Here is an 18,639-nt window from a genome sequence, read left to right on the forward strand (position 1 = left end):
GGGGCGGATGGTGCTCCACCACAAGTAACAATATCACTATTGTTGTTAGGTCCAGTAAATGTTTCAGTTATTTAAACGTGAGCTCAACCCCTGGTAACTATGGCACAGAGCAGAAAGACTTAACTTAAAAACAATATATAAAACATTTAGAAGTAATAAAAAAAACAGTTAAAAAGCTGAAAACAGAACACAATACAAATCCCTAGCTCTAGGATCCTGCACCCCACTTATACCTCTTGCAGTCTCAAGATAAGAAACTGATGGAAAATGGTGTCAGATGTGGCAGATTGGACTTAAAGGACCATAACTGCTATCTAACCCCAATCTAGAGTGGTCTGCAGATTGTCCAGTACTGCCATCAATAGTCTCAGTTCCATGTGCCAACCTGAATCCCACCTGTATCAAGCAATGGTTATTCTTCTGATGATCAGCTGACTGTTTGTATTGTAATTTCAACCATCTTGGCAGAAAAGGTAGCTGTGAGAGGGGCAAGCAGTAGGAGCAATCAACCTGCTCTATCTTTTTTCTTAAGTAGTATTATAACAACTGCTTTGTTCCCGTCTTTCAGCGGCCACACTAGCAATTAAAAAGAGGTTGTGCAACTCTGTCAGCTAGATTGCCATAACATATTTCCCTAATCTTATCACCTTCACATTACAAAGGTCCAAGTTGGAGCCAGATCTAATCTTGCAAAGCTTCATTTGTAATAAATGTAAACTCTTTCCACCTTGTAATTGGGACATTGTGCATGCCACTGCCATACAACGTCAGCCTGTAATTTTGCTTCGTTAAGTTAGATAGGATTTTATAACTTTTTTGTTTGTAAGTTTCAGATACATTTTGGCAGAAATTCTCTGTGATAAGTTTCGAGGGAAAACAGCAAATAGGGTATGAGTGCTCACTTACATGACTAACACTTTCCGAGTGAGGATGGCTGCACTCAAGAAGGCAACACTGAGGGCTGTTCTTAATCACTTGGTTGTATGCTTATAAAGCAGCTCTAAAGATCACTTTATTATGTGGATCAAAGTCTTCTCTTCAATATCTTACAACAACTTTATATGCCTTTCTAAAAAAACTCGTTTGTCTGAACATCGTGGCTCTTTTGAGTTTGATCAATGATTTGCAATAGCTGTCATCGGCATATATTGATCTAACACATCAGTTCTCCGTTGATAACTTTTTCTCCTTAATATTTACTTCTGAGGTTGTATTCAGACCTGCCTTGGCATTGTATAATGCTTATGCATAACTCCCTATGTTATTTTTTCCCAGAGTCATACATTAAGGATGGACTAATACAATTTGATATGTTGCTTGACCCTGATTTTGTTAAATTAATGAATGAAATGTGACTTATAAAGCGCACGGCTACTCCATGGAGTGTCCAGGTGCTGAGCCTTTCAGCCAGCCACACGGTCAGATCATCAAATTTTGTTGTAAGAACCACATCTTTAACCTTTTCTTGAACACAGCAGTAACAGCTACTGAGCGTTGCTCAAAATGGAGTCTGTTCCACACCACTGGCCCAAGGTAGGAGAAGGTCTGTCCACCCATTATCAAGTGGCAAATCTTAGGAATCCTAGTAGGAAGGCTGTAGGCCAATCGCACATTTCTAGAGGGGACATAGAAACTCATTCTGGCCCTAAGATAGCCTGCGCCATAATGGTGCAGTGCTCTGTGGACCAAGACAAATGATTTGAAGAGTATTCTCTTCTTTATCAGAAGCCATGTGTTATTATGGGCAGGCTAAGGAGGCGAAACCCCCATCCAGCTTATGCTCTTCCACATGAGCTGGAGCCACTACAGTCCGCTTAACCCCATTCTTGGTGCAGCTGTCTAAAAGATCAATTTATAAGATCTTTGAGGCAGCATATGGACATAGAATTGCTAGAAAAGTGCTAGATTGCTATTAGCTCTGCTGATTTGAGAGTAGTATTTGTGATAGAAGAAGTAGAACGCTTACTCTTAACAATGATGGCAATAACCCCTCAAATTCGATTCTCCCAATCAAACCCTCTACAATTAGCAGGGATAGCAGCAGCTATATCCAGATCTTTCCATTCTCTTACCAAGATCTCTATCAAAATAAGAAAGTCAAGATAAAGTGTGAGGATACAAGACAGATGTACGGCAGCCTTCACAGGCAGAGAGTGCATATCTTGTTATAGAGCAACTAGGGGCAAAAGACTGTCCTTGTTTCTTCCTAGGTAGAGGTAACAGGAATTGAACGAAAGACGGTTTGGAGAGGCATTGTTTTTGGATGAAAGGCAAACAAGGCACAAAAAGGCTGGAATCCAGAGATGCATGCTCCTTAATAATATAGGTGAAGTTTGCCACAGCAAGATTGCCTCCTACTTTTTCCTGTTGAGCATGAGTGTAACAAGGCATATACTGTTTCAGCTTTTGTTTGACCTGCTCTGTCTGACCATCAATTTAGGGATGGTGTTCCATTGAAAGATTGGGTTGAATTTATAATAATCTAATAAACTATTGCCAAAGATTGGATGTGAACTATGTTCCTCTGTCGGATAGCAGATTAACAGGTAGTCTGTATGAACAATAGATGTGATTCAGTGAGATTGAAGCACATTCATAATTGTGGGCAATCCGTTTTATAGTATGAAGTTAGATAACTTTGTTGGATAATCCACAAAAACTATGACAGCTGTCATCTTTTAAAAGAGAGGTAAAGCTGCGACAAAATCAACTGAAAGCTAGGGCTAGGATTGGTCAGGTAAAGAGAAGAGGATGAAGTAGTACGACCTTATTCTTGTAGGTCTTGGACAATGCACACACAGAGCATGTATTTATATATACATGTATCTCCTTCTTTATACTTGGCCACCAAAATTGACATTGTACAAGGTGTATGATTGTTGATCAAAATGTCCACCACCACTCTTTTTTTAATGTATTCATGTATGGAGCCGTGGGGAATAACTAACTGTTAGCAAAGCAACTGGTACCCTTTTATTTCTTTAAAGAGATGTGTCTGAGTCTTTTGGAGGTGTTGTATGTCCAGATCTTTCTTCAATACCCCTTGTGATATTTTCTGGTAGTCTGTCTGTATTACAGGTAGACCTTGGGGTGTTGTGAAGAATGGGGGACGACTGTTATAGTCACCTTGGACTCAACTAAACTGCTTGATGATGTATCTGATAAGAAATTATCTTTCCCACAATATGGGTGATCTTATATTTAAAGCTGACAGCAATAGACCATCTAGCTAAGTGATTTACGCAATGATGTCTCTTAAGACGTTGCAAATTCTTGTAATATGTTAGAATAGCAACAGCAGAAGGACCTTCCAAATAATGTCCCCCACTCAGTAAAAGCTGCGCGAATGGCAAAAAGGTCCATCTCACAATTCATATAATTGATCACAGTCTGAGAATTTTTGGTAGCAGTATGCAATAACAACTCTGAACTGTTCTTTCATCTTTGTAACATTATGGCAAATGCTGTGGTATTGCAGAGTTTGCAACAACTCCTGGTGGCCTTTGCTTTAAGGTCCTGCTATAAGGTCAAAGAAGGTAGTCAGGAATTTGGGCTTTCTAATCAATGACTCTCTCTCTATGCAGGATCAGGTAAATGCTGTGTGAAGGAGTTGTTTTGGACTCCTGTGCTTGCTGCACAGGCTATTTCGGTGGATCCCTGTAGTGCGACGGAAGACTGCTGTACAAGCATTGATTATGAGTAGGCTAGACAATGGCAGTGAGCTGTATCTAGGAATGGCTGCCTACTAGTTCACCCACCTCCAATATATTCAAAATGCAGCGGCAAGATTGATTTGTAATAGTACCAAGAGGAGTCCGACTACGGCCTGCCTGAATTCTCTCCACTGGTTTCCTGTGTGCAAGAAAGCCATGATCAATCTACCCTGCTACATACATAAAACATTCTATGACACCGTTCCTGCAATTTTGCATGAGGAGTTGCTTTTTACAAACCAGCGTGCACTCTCCGCTCTTCTAATCTGGCCCTTTTATATAGCAGGAGAATAAAGAAATCCAGAATGGGTGGCCATTCTTTTAATTCCTGAGCGGCCTCTCCCTGGAATTGCCTTGCCTCTAAATCTTCGCCTGACTTCGGACCAGCTAACTTTTCAGAAGATGTTGACGACCTGGCTGTTTCCATTTTAGTGGCCTTATAGTGTATGAAGTTTGTGTAATTGGGTCTAGCACTGGGATATCATTCAGGGGATGATGATGCGCTTTATAAATACTATCCATAAATAAATAAGTAACTATTCGGAACTGTTCTTTCATCAGTGTAACAATATGGCTCCCACTGTGGTATTGGAACCATCAGCCTATATGTTGTGTAGGGGTACTTTTCTCATACAAGTCCTGGTTTAGATACTTGAGTGAAGGCATTTTTGATATCATGAAAATCTACTTCCTCAGTCCATGCGAATGTTTGGTTTTCTTGGGAGGTGCAGTCCTTTTACAACATTCCAATGTATGTTTCTTGTTGAAATCAATTACCTCTTAACAATGGGGAATAGATAAGATATTGTTCAGGTATAGAATAAGGAATCATCCTATATACTCTCAAAAGACTTATGAATGGTGATGGCTTTGGTGTGTTAGAGGGCTGTGTCTGAATTAATAATGTTCTTGCATGTAGAACAGAGAGATTTTAGACGTGTGGGGTAATCTGAGGATTTCCTTTTCTCCTGTTTTCTTGTTCGCATAAGGTGCACTTCATGTTGATACGTTCTTGGGTTCAAATGGCTTATGTGAGTGTTTTTTTGTTTTGTTCTGAGGGTCACTGCAGTTAACATGATTCTTAGTGGGTGTATTTGAAGTTGTTGAGAAGAGAGTTGCCATTAGTTGCTGGGCAATGATGTCAATGAGGAACCTGAGTTTATGTTGCATGACGTCAACTGAGAACTTCTTGAAGGAGTGGAACGTTTGTTGTTGTTGCTTCGATTGGCCTTTTTGTATTGAGTGAGCATATAGCAAGGTGATGAGGATGATGAAGTGGGTGAGAGCTTAACAATGTAGCCCGTGACATGGGTTGTTTTGGTAATGGGCTGTTTCATGTTTATCATGGTGGGCTCAACAAAAGAAACTCATCTTCTTAGGGCTTGTAATGCTGGGGTGTTTGACATTTCTGAGTAGGGTGTTATGGTTGTGTTAGATGGGTGAGATGGCGATATGGTCTGAGATTTAATTACTGATGCTCTTGTTGTGTCAAGGGAGCCTGTAGATTAGATGAAATATGGTTGTCACATCACAGAGAGTGGAACGATGCATTTGAGGTGATTGAAGGATTTTGGTTTTGCTTGTTCACTTAGAGTGCAGGGTCACTAGGATATGTGGATGACGATGAGTTCTCCTCTTGTCTTGTTTGCTCGGTATACAGACAACAATGCGATATCTTATGGATAGGCAGGTGTCTGGGAGGTGTGAGGCAGGGAGTGTGAGACATTTTCGTGTGCTAAAGAGTGCATCAAGGTTGTAATGAGTTATGAGGTCTACAGTGTAAGGAGTGAGGAACACTATGGAATGTGTTTGAGGGGCATGTGGATAGAGTGAGTGTATTCAGTTGTTAATGGGTGTGAGGCGATCAATGGGATATCTTATGGATAAGCAGGTGTCTGGGAGGTGTGAGGCAGGGAGTGTGAGACATTTTCGTGTGCTAAAGAGTGCATCAAGGTTGTAATGAGTTATGAGGTCTGCAGTGTAAAGAGTGAGGAACACTATGGAGCTAGAGTGAGTGTATTTAATTGTTAATGGGTATGAGGTGATCAATGGGATCTGTGCAGGGCCACAGACTTGGGGCGCCTATTGGGACAGGGAACCTCATAGTAATGGGGGTTCCAGAGGTGAAAGTCAATAGCCAAGGTCAAGAGATAACGCTTAGCTCATTTTAACACTTCCTTCACCTGAGAATATGTTCAGCATGCAAGCTGAATTTAAAGAAATGCACTATATCGTGAAGCAGACTCCACACCCTGTTCCTTGAATGTGATACAGGGGATAATTATAATGCTGCATGATTTACTGTAATGTAAGCATTAATACAATTAATGTTTCACTTGTCAAACCTCCCGCCTTTGAAGTGGGTCTTTGTTCTCTCTTTCTAGGAAAAACATTGATTTCATAAGGCTTTGGTCCACCACAAAGCCATGCAAAATGGTGCAAGTTGGGAAGTGGGTTAACTTTGCAGCATTAAATGGATTTTGTGCTAGAAAGGTGCCCTTTTCTTGGTGCATATTGTGGTTTGTACTGATTCGAAAGACCTTGCGAAAGAGGGCAATACATGGGTAGTAGTTGGATGTTACAGTGCAGGCACCTATGTTTTCTAAAGGAAAGCTTGATATACTAAGGCTGCCAGAGAAGGATTTACTTACAGAAACAATGCCCTTTGAAGCTGGCACAAAGTTAGAGAAATGTATTTATTTGTACTAACATTTCACACATTGCACACTGCACACATACAATGTTATAAAATTGTCTACGGGTTGGATTTTGTACTGGAAACAAATACATCCAGTACAAAACCTATACTAGACATTACATGTACATTTTTGCACCACGGTGCTAAGGTGTGTGCATGCTGCATAGATGGTCTGTGTGTATTCCAGTGAAGAGGAAGAGAGCAACAACAGGCCAATATTTAGTATATATGGCTTCGCATTGCTTTCTCCCACGCGTGCAATGCAGCAAAGCAACTTTGGTTGCTGCACTATGTTACACTAAAAGTTAACAAATCTCACCCATTATATCAGTACTTTTTTCCCGGCTATCCTTCCTAAAGTTCTCATTATGTTTGACCCTTTATTTTAGATCACACGAACTCTCCATCAATATCCTCCGCCCCAGTGCTCTTCTATCTCCTTAGTGCTTCGAGGTAGACTTTGGATAGAACAAGGAGTTTATAAGCAAACAATACCATAGTGTAGGACTCTAACGCTGGTACAGTGACACAAGGGTACCGACAACGACAAATGGCCCATGACAAGGGACCACTAACACTGTTACGGATACATTGCCATCGGAGCATCAACATTGGCATGGGATCATTGATATGGGCACAGTGACGAAAGTAGACTGACACTAGGACACAACCAAGGGGCCACTGACACGTGGGCAATAAAAGGGACACTGTAGCAGGAGCACCAGTACTGAGATGAGAACAGTGAAAATGCAACTCTGACATGGGGCACAAACACTACTGCTGGGACACTGGCGTGGGGGAGTTTCACTGAGACACTCACACAAGGATGTTAGGACACCAGGATATTGACACAAGTGCAAAATACTAGAAAACTGACACGGAATAGGAACATTGACTTGAGGGAATAGACATTAGTATCCTGATATGTTGATACTGACACAAAAACACTGACACTTGCATGGAGATCGTGACACTTGGATCCTGCCACATGGGCACTAGCACATTCACAGAGGGACATCACTACTGACATGGGGAGTTTGACATTTTACAATTAAATTGGAACATTGACATGTATCATTGACATTAACACTAGGACACTGACACAGGGGTGGCAACTCTGCCTCTGGAACACTGAGATAGGGGTACCATCAATCACATGACAACACTGATGTCAGAACACAGCCATCAGGACACGGATCTAGGAGAAGAAATACTGACATCAGAATATTGACTTGAAAATAGTGATACTGGAACGCTGAGAGGAGACACAAGCATCGATGAAGTGATATGACATAGGACTGTGACACTGGGAGATTGTGACAGGGACAGTAGGAAATTCGCTCTGAAGTACTTATGCTTGAACACAACTGAAGAATAGTGAAATTGCACAAGGACACTAACACAAGTGCACTAATTGAAGGGACACAGTACATCTGGTTGCTGACATGGGCCACTGACACTGGGATACTGACACAAGGGCACTGACATGGGTCCACTGACATAGGGCCACTGGCATTGATGCAGACACTGGGATATTAACATAGACAAAGGGCACTACAGCCAAGGTCTACTGCCACAGTGACACTCCTTGGAAACACAGACATTCGGACAAGAAGACACTAACACAGAGACACTGGCAGCGGGATGCTGACAAAGGCACATGGACAATGACAAATAAAAACTAAGACACCAACAACAGAGCACTGACAGGGGATAGATTCAAAATAGAGGCACGGACCATTATGCTGGGCAACTTGACAGTGGGAAACAGAGACACTTACCGATATGCACTAAGACTGACATGGGAACACTGATGCAGTAACACTGACAAGTAGACACATACTAACACGGAGGCACTGTTAGAAGGGCAGCAGCATTGGGGCACAGATGCAGGATTCCACAACACATGGATACTAACACTCGGAAGTGACACAACAGTGGGCACGAACATGGAGGCACTGACGCTGTTGCTGGTATTGGAACACCAAAACTACCAGTGAAGACACACTTTGGTGCACCGACAGTGGCACATGAATACTGATGGGAGGGACACTGACATGGGTATACTGATATTGGGGCACTGGCAGAAAAGCAGTGATATGGATACATTGACATAAGAACATAGAGAATTAATATTGACACTGGAACACCAGTGTGTACATGGAGAAGTAAGCTGCTGTCACTGGCACACAGCCCCTGATACTGTTAGACTCTGACAGTGGGAGACACACTATGACACTGACATGGGTATAGAGGCACACAGTGTCACTGACAATGGCATTGAACGTTACACAAGTCCACTGGCAGTCGGACATTAGGACATAGGGACACTAGGGCATGGATACTAGGACCAGGCCTGTGAGATAGACTGGGGACCATGGACACTTGGACCATGAATGAGCATAACAAAGAACAAACAAGTTTTATGGTCCAAACTAAACAACATTGCTCTATTTCAGCCCTTAGCTCCAAGGGGGCATTGCATTTGGATATGCTGTTAATCAACAATACTTCCTAATATTAAATCTTGGGACAATAAGGCAGCCTATCAGCTTCCAAACAAAAGGACACCTCAGCCCTGGCCAAAGTAACTGGAACCCTGCCTCAGCTCATATAAGTTCCCAGAATGAACCTTTTTTGGTTTCCAGTATTGCGAGAAGGCCACACGCTTTCTGCTGTCAGAGTAAAGGAAAGTGGGTTTCAGTCATGCAAGGCATGCTGTATTTGAAGAGGAAGAGAGACTTTTCTTTCCCTTCTTGTTTGAACCGAATGTATCATTTAAACTGCGCTGCCTGCCGCCTGCACAGCCCATTTGGAAGTACTATGAAGGCCGCCTTACAAAGAGACCAATACATGGAGAGAATCTGGACCCGAAATGTAGCACGGCCACGTCCTTTCAGTGGTTTGGGGCCGCAGCAGTGCATAGTTTGTTAAATAAAACACTAGTGCAGGGCCCGAAGTTATTTCTAAAGGAGGCCGACACAACATTACTGAATGCTAAGCCCATGAAATATCAAGACTGCCTACAGTTGATTCCACCTTGTGTCTCTTTCTTCTACTACACTACACTTACTGACTATTTCTTTCTTCCTCTTAAAAATTATTTTTTCATTTCTCTTATCCGCCTTAGTCACTGTTTCTGTATCTTTCTATTCCACGATCGGTATCCATTCCTATCTTTCGGTCTGGGTAAAACTCTGATAATGAAAATTAAGTGTGGGTCCCCAAAAATGAGTGCCGCTGAGGGGCGACTCCTCCACTAGGGCGGAGGAGCGTCGCTCCACTGCTTTCTTGCAGTGCGAGAAAGCCAAAACATAAAATGGCAATAACTTTTGGTTATTATTACCATTTTATGTTTCTTACCGCATTGTGGGCGGGAGGGTGGGTGGAGCTGCCTGGGCTGGGCAGGGCAGGGGTGGTTTGCCCACTCCTGAGTGCGCATGAATGGTTTGGTCGCCCCTCTCGGGCTGCCCAAACCTGTCATGTGCACTCTGCACTTCTCCATGCAGGCTGCATTGCAGCCTGCATGGACAATATACCATCCCCTATAGCTCCTGGCTGGGCGGCGTCCCGACCAATCACAACGCTCCACTGAAGCGTTGTGATTGGCTTAGGGGAGGGGAGGGAGGCTGTGTGCTTTCTGTTCCTGAGGCTGGAGAGCAGTAGCAGTGAAGACGCGGGACCTGGACCCGCAGAAAGGTAGGTTTTAATTTTTTAATGTTTTTATTATTGAACTCCCTGCGAGACCCCTCCCTGTCGAGCCATGCCAGCCACTACTGGTGCTGTTGCCCACCACGTCCAACCACCTGCACAAATTAATCACTCAAATTATTAATGTAGTGCTGCCTAGATAGTTCTAGCTCCTTTAAATAGTAGAAGTGGGCACATTGCCACAGCCACTCCCTGAACTGTTCTCACGCCTTTGTCCTTCTGACCTGCTGGCTGTTCTATTGAACTACCTCGCCCATAGGAGCCAGGGAGTCAGCGCACTTTCTATGCATCTCGTCTCTGTACTCACAACTATACCAATGTCTTTAAAAAAGCCTTTAAACTGATTCAATTAATATCAATGGTTGTCCTTAAAATGTGCCTGGAAATGCAGCATTTGCCACAAATGTCCCCTGATGGTGAATACACAACCCCATGTATAATTTCACTTATATTCTATGCTGTATTCATTAAGTTCATTGTCCTGAAGTCTTTCAACCCACCATTTGACACACATTTCCTGAAAAATTACAAGTGTTCTTTTCTCACTGTGCTCACAAATAGCTGTCAAGGTAGAATTCTTTAAAAAATACTGACAAATGAGTTGGGTTATTTAAAATCTCACGGGATTGTGCCCTTTTTTAAAAATTTTTTTAAAGGATATGGTGAGGGTCTACATCCCTGTCTACCATTAGGCTTGTATGGCCAGGCCACGCCCCCCCCCCCCCCAACACCCACCGCTGGCTACAGATGTGGGTTTGGGTGATGCTGCGTGTTGGTTGTGTTTCTGTTGTCTGGGCATAAATGTAGGAAATGTTGAGTGTGGGCATAGACACGTGGATATTGTTACTATTCCAGATCAACAGGGTTACGGCCTACAGCCCCCCAGCTCAATCAAGCGATTGTCTTGTCCTTGTTTGCCCTTACCTGTGAATACCCGGGTTGTGGGGCGCCCAAAGTGCTAGAAGGAAAGACCAGCGTGAAAAGTGCAATCTCGGTCACTTTGCTAGCCTTGGGAGTGGAGGGTGGTATTTTAAGTTTATAGGAGGATTGGAACTGGTCCACGGATACTGACTGGCTGAGGGGAGGGGAGACAAGACAGAGCATGAGCCAATCAGGCAGAGGTGCAGTCTTGGGCTCTTCGCTAGCAGAGTTTGGCTGTTTTCACCTCGCATTCTAGTAAGAACTGATCAACGAGTCTGTGTTGCCTGACAAAGGGAGTGACATGGCAGGGCATGGATCAGATGGGTTGTAGTCTGGAGTGTCTTGTGAGCAGGTTCTAGGTATTTTAGGCTTATAGGATGGCCAAACTGGTCCACAGTTCCAGGCTGGCTGAGAAAAGAGGCAATGTTGGAGTTCATTGACCACCAGGGTTGTGGTGCAATCTGGGGCGCTTTGCTAGCCTTGCGAGCAGGTATTTGCTTTTTTATGCTTCCGGGTAGATAGGAACATATCCGTTGGCACAGATCGGGGAAGGGGATGACACGGTAGGGCATGGACCAGTCAGGTGGCAGTACAGCATGGGAGGTGCCACTAACCCTGTGAGTGAAGATTGATATGTGTGCCGAATAGTGGCCCTAATTTGCAGAGAAGTTGGTGAATTGGCAGGGCACAGCCACGTTAGGCTCCAGTGATGTTTGGGATGCATAGCTAGCTATAGGACTGGAGATTTGGTGTTGTACACTCACAGAATGATGGGAAGTGATCTACAAATCCAAATTACCTAAGGAAGAAGATGACGCTTCAGGGTACAGACAAGTCAGGCCACAGTGCAGTCTGAAGTGCTTTACATAAGACAAATATGTTTTTCTTCTTTACATGTTCTGCCTTTCCTCTTACAGAACATATAGCTGAAACATTCTCCAGAAAATACCAAAAAACGTTTAGGGGAGCAAGAAAACTCTGTTAATTAATGGAGGTGTTCAGAGATGCTGAGGCGGTGGACATCAAGTTGGTATTAAATTCAAATTGCATTTCACAAGTTATGGTACAGAGAAAGTAAATGAATTTGCCCACGATTAGGCGATTGTCACTCAAGTGCCAAGCCAGGATTAAAACCTGGTGTTAAACCTGTTAGCCTAAAGTGGCCTTCCCCAAACTATTTTCCTTCCCTCCTATTATATTGCTAACCTCGGTTTTGCTGGCCTTAGGACTCTGTACACTTTATCACTGCTAATCAGTGTTAAAGTGTGTGCTCTCTCACCTATACATGATAGAATTAACTTATACCTAATTGGCATATTTAGTTTACTTGTATGTCGCTAGAAAAGTGGTACTAAAGGTACCCAGGGCCTGTAAATTAAATATTATTGGTGGACCTGCAACTAGTATTGTGCCACCCACTTAAGTAACTCTTTAAACATGTCCCTGATCTGCCATTACAGCCTGAAGCCATTTTAAACTGCCATTTCAACCCGGTAAAAGAAAACTTTTGCCAGGCTCAAATCTTCCTTATTTATACAGATAAGTATACCCTGAGCAGCCTAGAGGACAGGGTGCAGTGTATTTAAAAAGTGGAACATGTATGTTTAAGATTTACATGTCCTGGTAGTGAAAAACTCCTAAGTTCATTTTTCACTACGGCAAGGCCTACCTCTCCCATAGGATAACATAACATTTAATAAGTGATAGCTTTCAATTGGGAGCAGGTAGACAGGTTGAGTTTGGTGTCTAAAGAATTGTAATTACGATCCCCCTTCAATGGTAAAGTCGGATTACAATTTTATAAATGTTACTTTAGAAAGTTAACATTTTCTTGTCCCAACCTTTTGGTACCTGCTGCCTGTTTTCTGGGTCATATGACTAGGTGTATTTGGCAGTTGGTCTTTGTGTATTGCTCCCCTACAGTGAGATAAAGAGAAGGATGGCAGGATGGACCACTCCGAGTTAATGAGGGGTAGGAGCTGTCACCCAGCACACTTACACATCACACAGGCTCGGCCTGGCCACTCATAAAAGGGTTTGGCACTAGTCTAATGTGATCCCAGACAATCTGGGGCTAGGGCAGGGAGGTAGGAAACCCCAGGTACCTCTAAAGGGTGGAAACCTCTAGAAGCTTCTTCTTCAAAGTGGGCACCAGATATAACTATTGGACCTCAGACCCCCAACTCTTCAGTACACATCTGGACTCGCAGAAGACTCAGAAGAATGACAGCTGTGCTGCTCAGCTGCAAGAAGGACTGCCACTCTGCTGCCCTGCTGTGCTGCCCTGCTGCCCTCCTGCCTGAGTGAAGGACTGGACTTTCATCTCGAACATAGGACCACCAGAGTGACTCCAAGTGCTAGTTGGCTGGCCACCTGATAAGAAGCCCAAGGGACAGAACAGGCTTCCTCCATCTTCCGCCAGAACCTAGATTTACCAGGTGTGACCCCTACCCTCCCAAGTGGTGCCACCCCAGGCCTGGACCCTTGGAAGTGCATCTGAAGGTGCTCTTCCAGCCCCAGCTGTGGCCCCAGAAGAATCGATGCATCAAAGCCACAGCACAAGGCATCGCCGACCAGATACTCTGTAGCGAAGCTGCTGCACGACGCATCGCCTCGCCAAACTCTGCATCGGGACCACTACGTGGTTTGTATCCGATGCAGGACTTCTCATTGCTCCATCACGGTTGGCCTGAACTTGTGACTGTCAGGTGCGACCAGATTTCCATATTTGGCGTTTGTGCTTTTTGGCGATGTTTTCACTTCAACCTTCAAAATCACATATCTACGGTCCTACTGATTGGACTTCTGTCATTTTGGTCTTAAAATGTTTATTAAATATTACTTCTTTTTTCCAAATTGGTGTGGGATTTTTCTTGTGTTGTGTTTTATTTTATTACTAATTGAAGTGCTGCATAAATAGTTTACACATTGCCTCAAAATTAATCCTGACAGCTTTTGTGCCAAGCTACCAGAGGGTAAAGCACAAGTTAATTTGGGGTTTGCTTGTGACTTCACCCAGAGAAGGATTGTGTCTGCTGGTTGAGTAGGGTTTCACCCCACTCAACCGGTAGTATTAACACCAGGGTTCCCAGCTTCCAAAACTAATAGCTGCGATACTGCATCTCTACCTCTGTCCGCTCTGGAGCAGCTACTCACTTTTCTGCTCGAACCCTGCTGCGCGGGAGATCTTTCTTCTTGTGCTGGTCCTGAGACGGAAGTGTTTGCTGCTCTGAGGCGTCATGCTGCACGCGCAGATTCAGGGTAGTGTAGTTAATGGCTATGGTGAACAGGAGCCAGCGGACAGCCTTCAGGACAACCCAATCATAGTTGTTGCAGTAATCCGTTGCAGCTGCGCAGGGCTCCTGTAATAGAGAAACAGACTGCGGCTATCAGAAATTCATGACAACATAGAAAGTTAACGCTAGCGCAAAATCTGACAGACGTTGCATGATTTAACCAGAAGATACTCGAATGCAAGACTAGGCCGGACTGTCTCTCAGCTGACAGACAATGTGTCACTCCAGGGGGTATCTACATTTCATTAACAAAAAAACGGAAGTAATTATTGTTGTTTTGAGTCTAAATTAAGTGTTTCCGCTAGCTATTAGACAGACAGGAACATACAGACATTGCGTATAACTTCACTTCTTACTATACCAGTATGCCTATTTAAGCCCAGAGGTAGGTATAGTCAGGGCACGAATTGGGGGTACACGTGGGTGTATGACCTCCACCCACTATTTCCACAGGGTGGACGCTGTCCACCCTGCCAAGAAGTTGGGCCCCACTGAATAATGTATTGAACTCGTTGTCTGCTTTCCATCAGCAACAAGCAACAATGTACAGGCAGGGATGGGCCTTTCTTATTTAAGATTCCTGCTGGGCCCACAACAAAGGCCGAATTTGAGGGGTCATCAGGCCTCCTTTTGTTCCAGTCTCTTGGCTGGGAGCAATCAGGAGCCTCATAGCTGATGCAAATGACGCAGAAGGGAAACAAAGGCTCAAACCCTGTTAGCACTTCACACATACTTAAGAGAGACAGCTTTTCACTTTGTTCAGGCTCTGTTTAGGAGATATGCATGCACTGTAAGAATGTCAGATGTGTTGGTTTTTCCCTGTATTTACACAAAATAAATGTAATTTATATAGTGCTTACTACCCCTGAGGAGGCGTTGAAATAATTTAAGTTCCACTATTTTTTCTTTTAATGCACTATGGGTAGAGGAAGTTTATGCAGACAAAAGGCAACATTGTTTTATGTGTAGCTTACAAAAGTGAGAATCTTCTGGCTAAATCAGGAGGGTTTCGCTATATTCTCGAAATATGCTCCAATGTACAGATGCTAGACATGTTAAACATAATGTGAGGGCTTAAGATCTGATGTCTCTTCTTATGATACCACTTCTTATGATGCCACTTCCTGTGATGTCTCGTGCTGTGATGTCACATGCTATGATGTCAGGCGCCGTGATGTCACACGCCACAATGTCGCACGCCGTGATGTCACATGCCGTGATGTCACGCGCCGTGATGCCACTTGCATTCTGATTAACTAGGTTAGTCCCCCCACTTCTTTTTTTCAGGACTTGTGCCCTGAGTATAGTGCTTTCTTTGCTGTTTTCCATTTTAGTTTTAGCCGGCAAAGTATCCTTTTAACAAACGAGTTTTTGTTTAGAAGGTAGGGGATGCAGTGGAAAATGTCCCTTAATCGGGTTATGTGACATTTTTAACCCTCTGCTTTATTTAATCTTTGATGGTAATGACCCATAAACTTCAGGGTAGCACAGAGTGAATGCTGCCCAACAAAGGCTGCTGGTTCTGCTGGTCGAAAGTTGCAGGTGTTACAGGCTGGGGGATACCATTACTGCCTGTTATTTTGCATCTTTTCTGCTTTATTTTCCAGCCATGGCTGCATGTACTGTGTCTTTGTTAGGGTGTGAGTGTCACCGTCTTCATATCCCAGACTGCTTGTCAGTGTCTCCGTGTCTGAGTGTTCATGTCAGCGTGTGCTTGTTCAAATGTTTTGATATTTTTCTTGGCCATGATTTGACAGGCGTTTATTTTTGATCAAATGTATAAATAATTGCAATTTGATAAGTTGGCCAGTGCCTGTAATAGCCATAAGTTCATTTCGTCAAACTAATGAACGGATCCTTATAGTAATGTTGGGCTAGTAGAATCCGTGTTGTGTTTGCCACCAGTTTTTCTTTTTTTTTCAGGCTACTGTTCGAACTTGAGGAAGTGGTAAACAGTGAAGGGATCATGAATGACACCTACAGTACGACATCATCCACAGACAATGTTTATATGAACCTACTTATGACAGGGTGACGTAAGATCACGAAAGGGGGAGCAGTGCTTGGTTGGGTCCAGGATCCTACTGGTCATATATCCCATCAGGCATTTATTTCTCCAGGGGTGCACTCTTCTAGATGCAGCTAATTTCCAACGCGGCAACTGTCCCAGCATACGACATGGCCGTAGGACAGTTTTGGAAGGCGACAGCTCTGGTTGGTTCAGCGAGCAGCTGAAAGCAGCAGCATGTGGTTTCCTCCTTTCTTAAGCTAAATAACCCTAGCTCTGTGATGATAACTGTTTAGACTGCAGGCAGTTGTGCTCGAACATCAGCAGCGGCTCCTCTGCTAGGGCGGGGAAACGTCGCCCCACGGGAAAAATAAAATGATAAAAACACCATGTTATTATAATTTTATTTTTCCGTAGTGACTCTGTTTAGGTGTGGGGCTGGGCTGCCCACAGAGCAGGGGAAGGAGTGGTGGGCACTTTCTAAGTGCACATGATGGTTTTGGGCTGGCAAAACAGTCATGCACATTTAGTATTTCGCCACTTAGCATTTCTCCACGGAACATGCACAGCCTCCCACTCGCTGTCTGACCACTGAACCAGGCTACTCAGACCAATCAGGACGCTGCTGTCATGCTGGTGACAGCAGCGTCATGATTGGCTTAAGGGAGCCTGGGAGACCGTGTGCTTCCTGTTTCCTGCGTCAACCGAAAAGGACAGAGGAGAGCCGGTGGCCGGCAGGTAAGTGGATTTTTCTTTTTTTCCTTTTCTTTTTTTCAACCCCTCCCTCCCTGCCCACCACTACTGCCCCATAGCAGCTACTACTGTCGAACACATTTTAGAGTGGTGGTGCTGACATCAATTTTACATCACAGAACTCTTAGAGGTTGTGAAAAATCCAAATGCCAAACAAACAACAAGGGCTGCAAATGAGCCACGCCCATTCAGAAGAAGAGTGGTAGGATGTAGTATACAGCTGGTGTTGCATTTAGGAGCACACAGTCACAAATATATTACTAAAGCATTGTGTGGCAGCGCACTATCATTTAAAAAGGCACATTTTCCATGTAAATGGCCACTAAGTTTGCACAGAAATACAGTTTTACTAATAAAAGTACATAATACACAAATTATAATTTGTGGAAGTCAGGCTTCAGTGAATATTTATCATTTGCACATCACCAAGTAAAGTGTCCTGATCTGTTTTGTTCCTATTAAAATCTTTGTTTCATCACACTTCACACTCTCCTGTTTATATATTTTGAAAACTGTGTACAGTTTATTTATAGGTATGTAACATTTATTGTGTTTTAGAAGAAAACCACATCCTACAGCCTTTCCTGTCACACCAGCAAGATTGTCACATACACTTTACAAAATCCTCATGCTTTCCAGTAAAAGAAAGAAAAGTAGACACCAATCTCCATGTTAAAAGAATAAGCAGCAATTTATCAGAAGACTAGGCTGACATTTGACCTTGGTCTTTAAACGTCCTGAAAATGTGACATGAGAAAAACAAAATTGAAAGTCGTCTTTAATGCTCACTCATCTTCGAACTCCAGCATGGTTATTTTGGGAGTGCCTCAGCACCACCCACACACCTACTTTCAGAAACTATGACTTCAGGCACGAATGAAAGAAAGTACTGCATGTGTACTTCAACAGCAGAACACACTAATCCACACAACTTGATACAAGTCAGAGGTTAAGCAGCATTGTACAAGTGACAATATGTAGCGGGGGTGGATGACTGTCAAACTCTTTTCAATTAACATGCCCTACGAGGTTTCATGTTGCCTTGTTTATGTGAGATAACCTGAAGGTTATCATCACTACAGATGGAAGCATACAATGTGTTTTGGCGATTGGTTTGTTCAATGATGTCTTATGGGAAGAACAATATACACTGGAGACTTTCTGATAGTGTTTCTAGTGCTTAATATGAGCAGGTGGTTGCAGGTAGGTCACACCAGCACTCATTTTTGGGAACCGGAACTTAGATTTTATCTTTGAGTTTGACCGAGAACAAGAGAGAGAAAGACAGAAAAAGGGGAAAGTGGAAGAGAAAGAGAGTAAACAAATATGAAAAAAACCTGCTCTTTTCATACTTGTTTTCTCTAGGAAGGAGTCTACAGTGGTGGATCAAAGAGGTATGAGGGGGAATCAAGACTATAAAACCTTGTTTACGACTGTAGAGACTCCGCAGTTGGGGGGGGGGGGGGACTCCGCACATAAATAGATAGGACAGGCCCATCTTTTTGCATGCAGAGTTCTCTGCCCCAATTGCGGATTCTC

At 43.4% G+C, this 18,639-nt stretch overlaps 2 protein-coding genes across 12 annotated transcripts in view; one reads left to right on the forward strand and one right to left on the reverse strand.

Annotated features, from left to right (window-relative positions):
- LOC146829091 (uncharacterized) overlaps positions 1-18,639 on the forward strand; it is a 351,679-nt gene that overhangs the window by 117,691 nt on the left and 215,349 nt on the right. Inside the window, exon 5 of one of the 6 annotated variants that reach the window (XR_014962186.1) lies at positions 16,263-18,542. The exons of the other annotated variants lie outside the window; for them this stretch is intronic. The gene's annotated coding sequence lies outside the window, so the exon portion shown is untranslated. Of the gene's footprint in view, positions 1-16,262; positions 18,543-18,639 lie in introns of those variants that run through there. 6 annotated transcript variants of the gene reach the window in all.
- ARL13A (ARF like GTPase 13A) overlaps positions 1-18,639 on the reverse strand; it is a 304,644-nt gene that overhangs the window by 86,282 nt on the left and 199,723 nt on the right. For all 6 annotated transcript variants that reach the window (XM_085607727.1, XM_085607726.1, XM_085607728.1 and 3 more), the window contains one exon: positions 14,200-14,405. In XM_085607727.1, coding sequence (XP_085463853.1) covers positions 14,200-14,405 — 206 coding nt within the window. The remainder of the gene's footprint in view (positions 1-14,199; positions 14,406-18,639) is intronic.

This window comes from Triturus cristatus, chromosome 5_2 (genome assembly GCF_964204655.1).
Source record: "Triturus cristatus chromosome 5_2, aTriCri1.1, whole genome shotgun sequence".
Classification (NCBI taxonomy): Eukaryota; Metazoa; Chordata; class Amphibia; order Caudata; family Salamandridae; genus Triturus; species Triturus cristatus.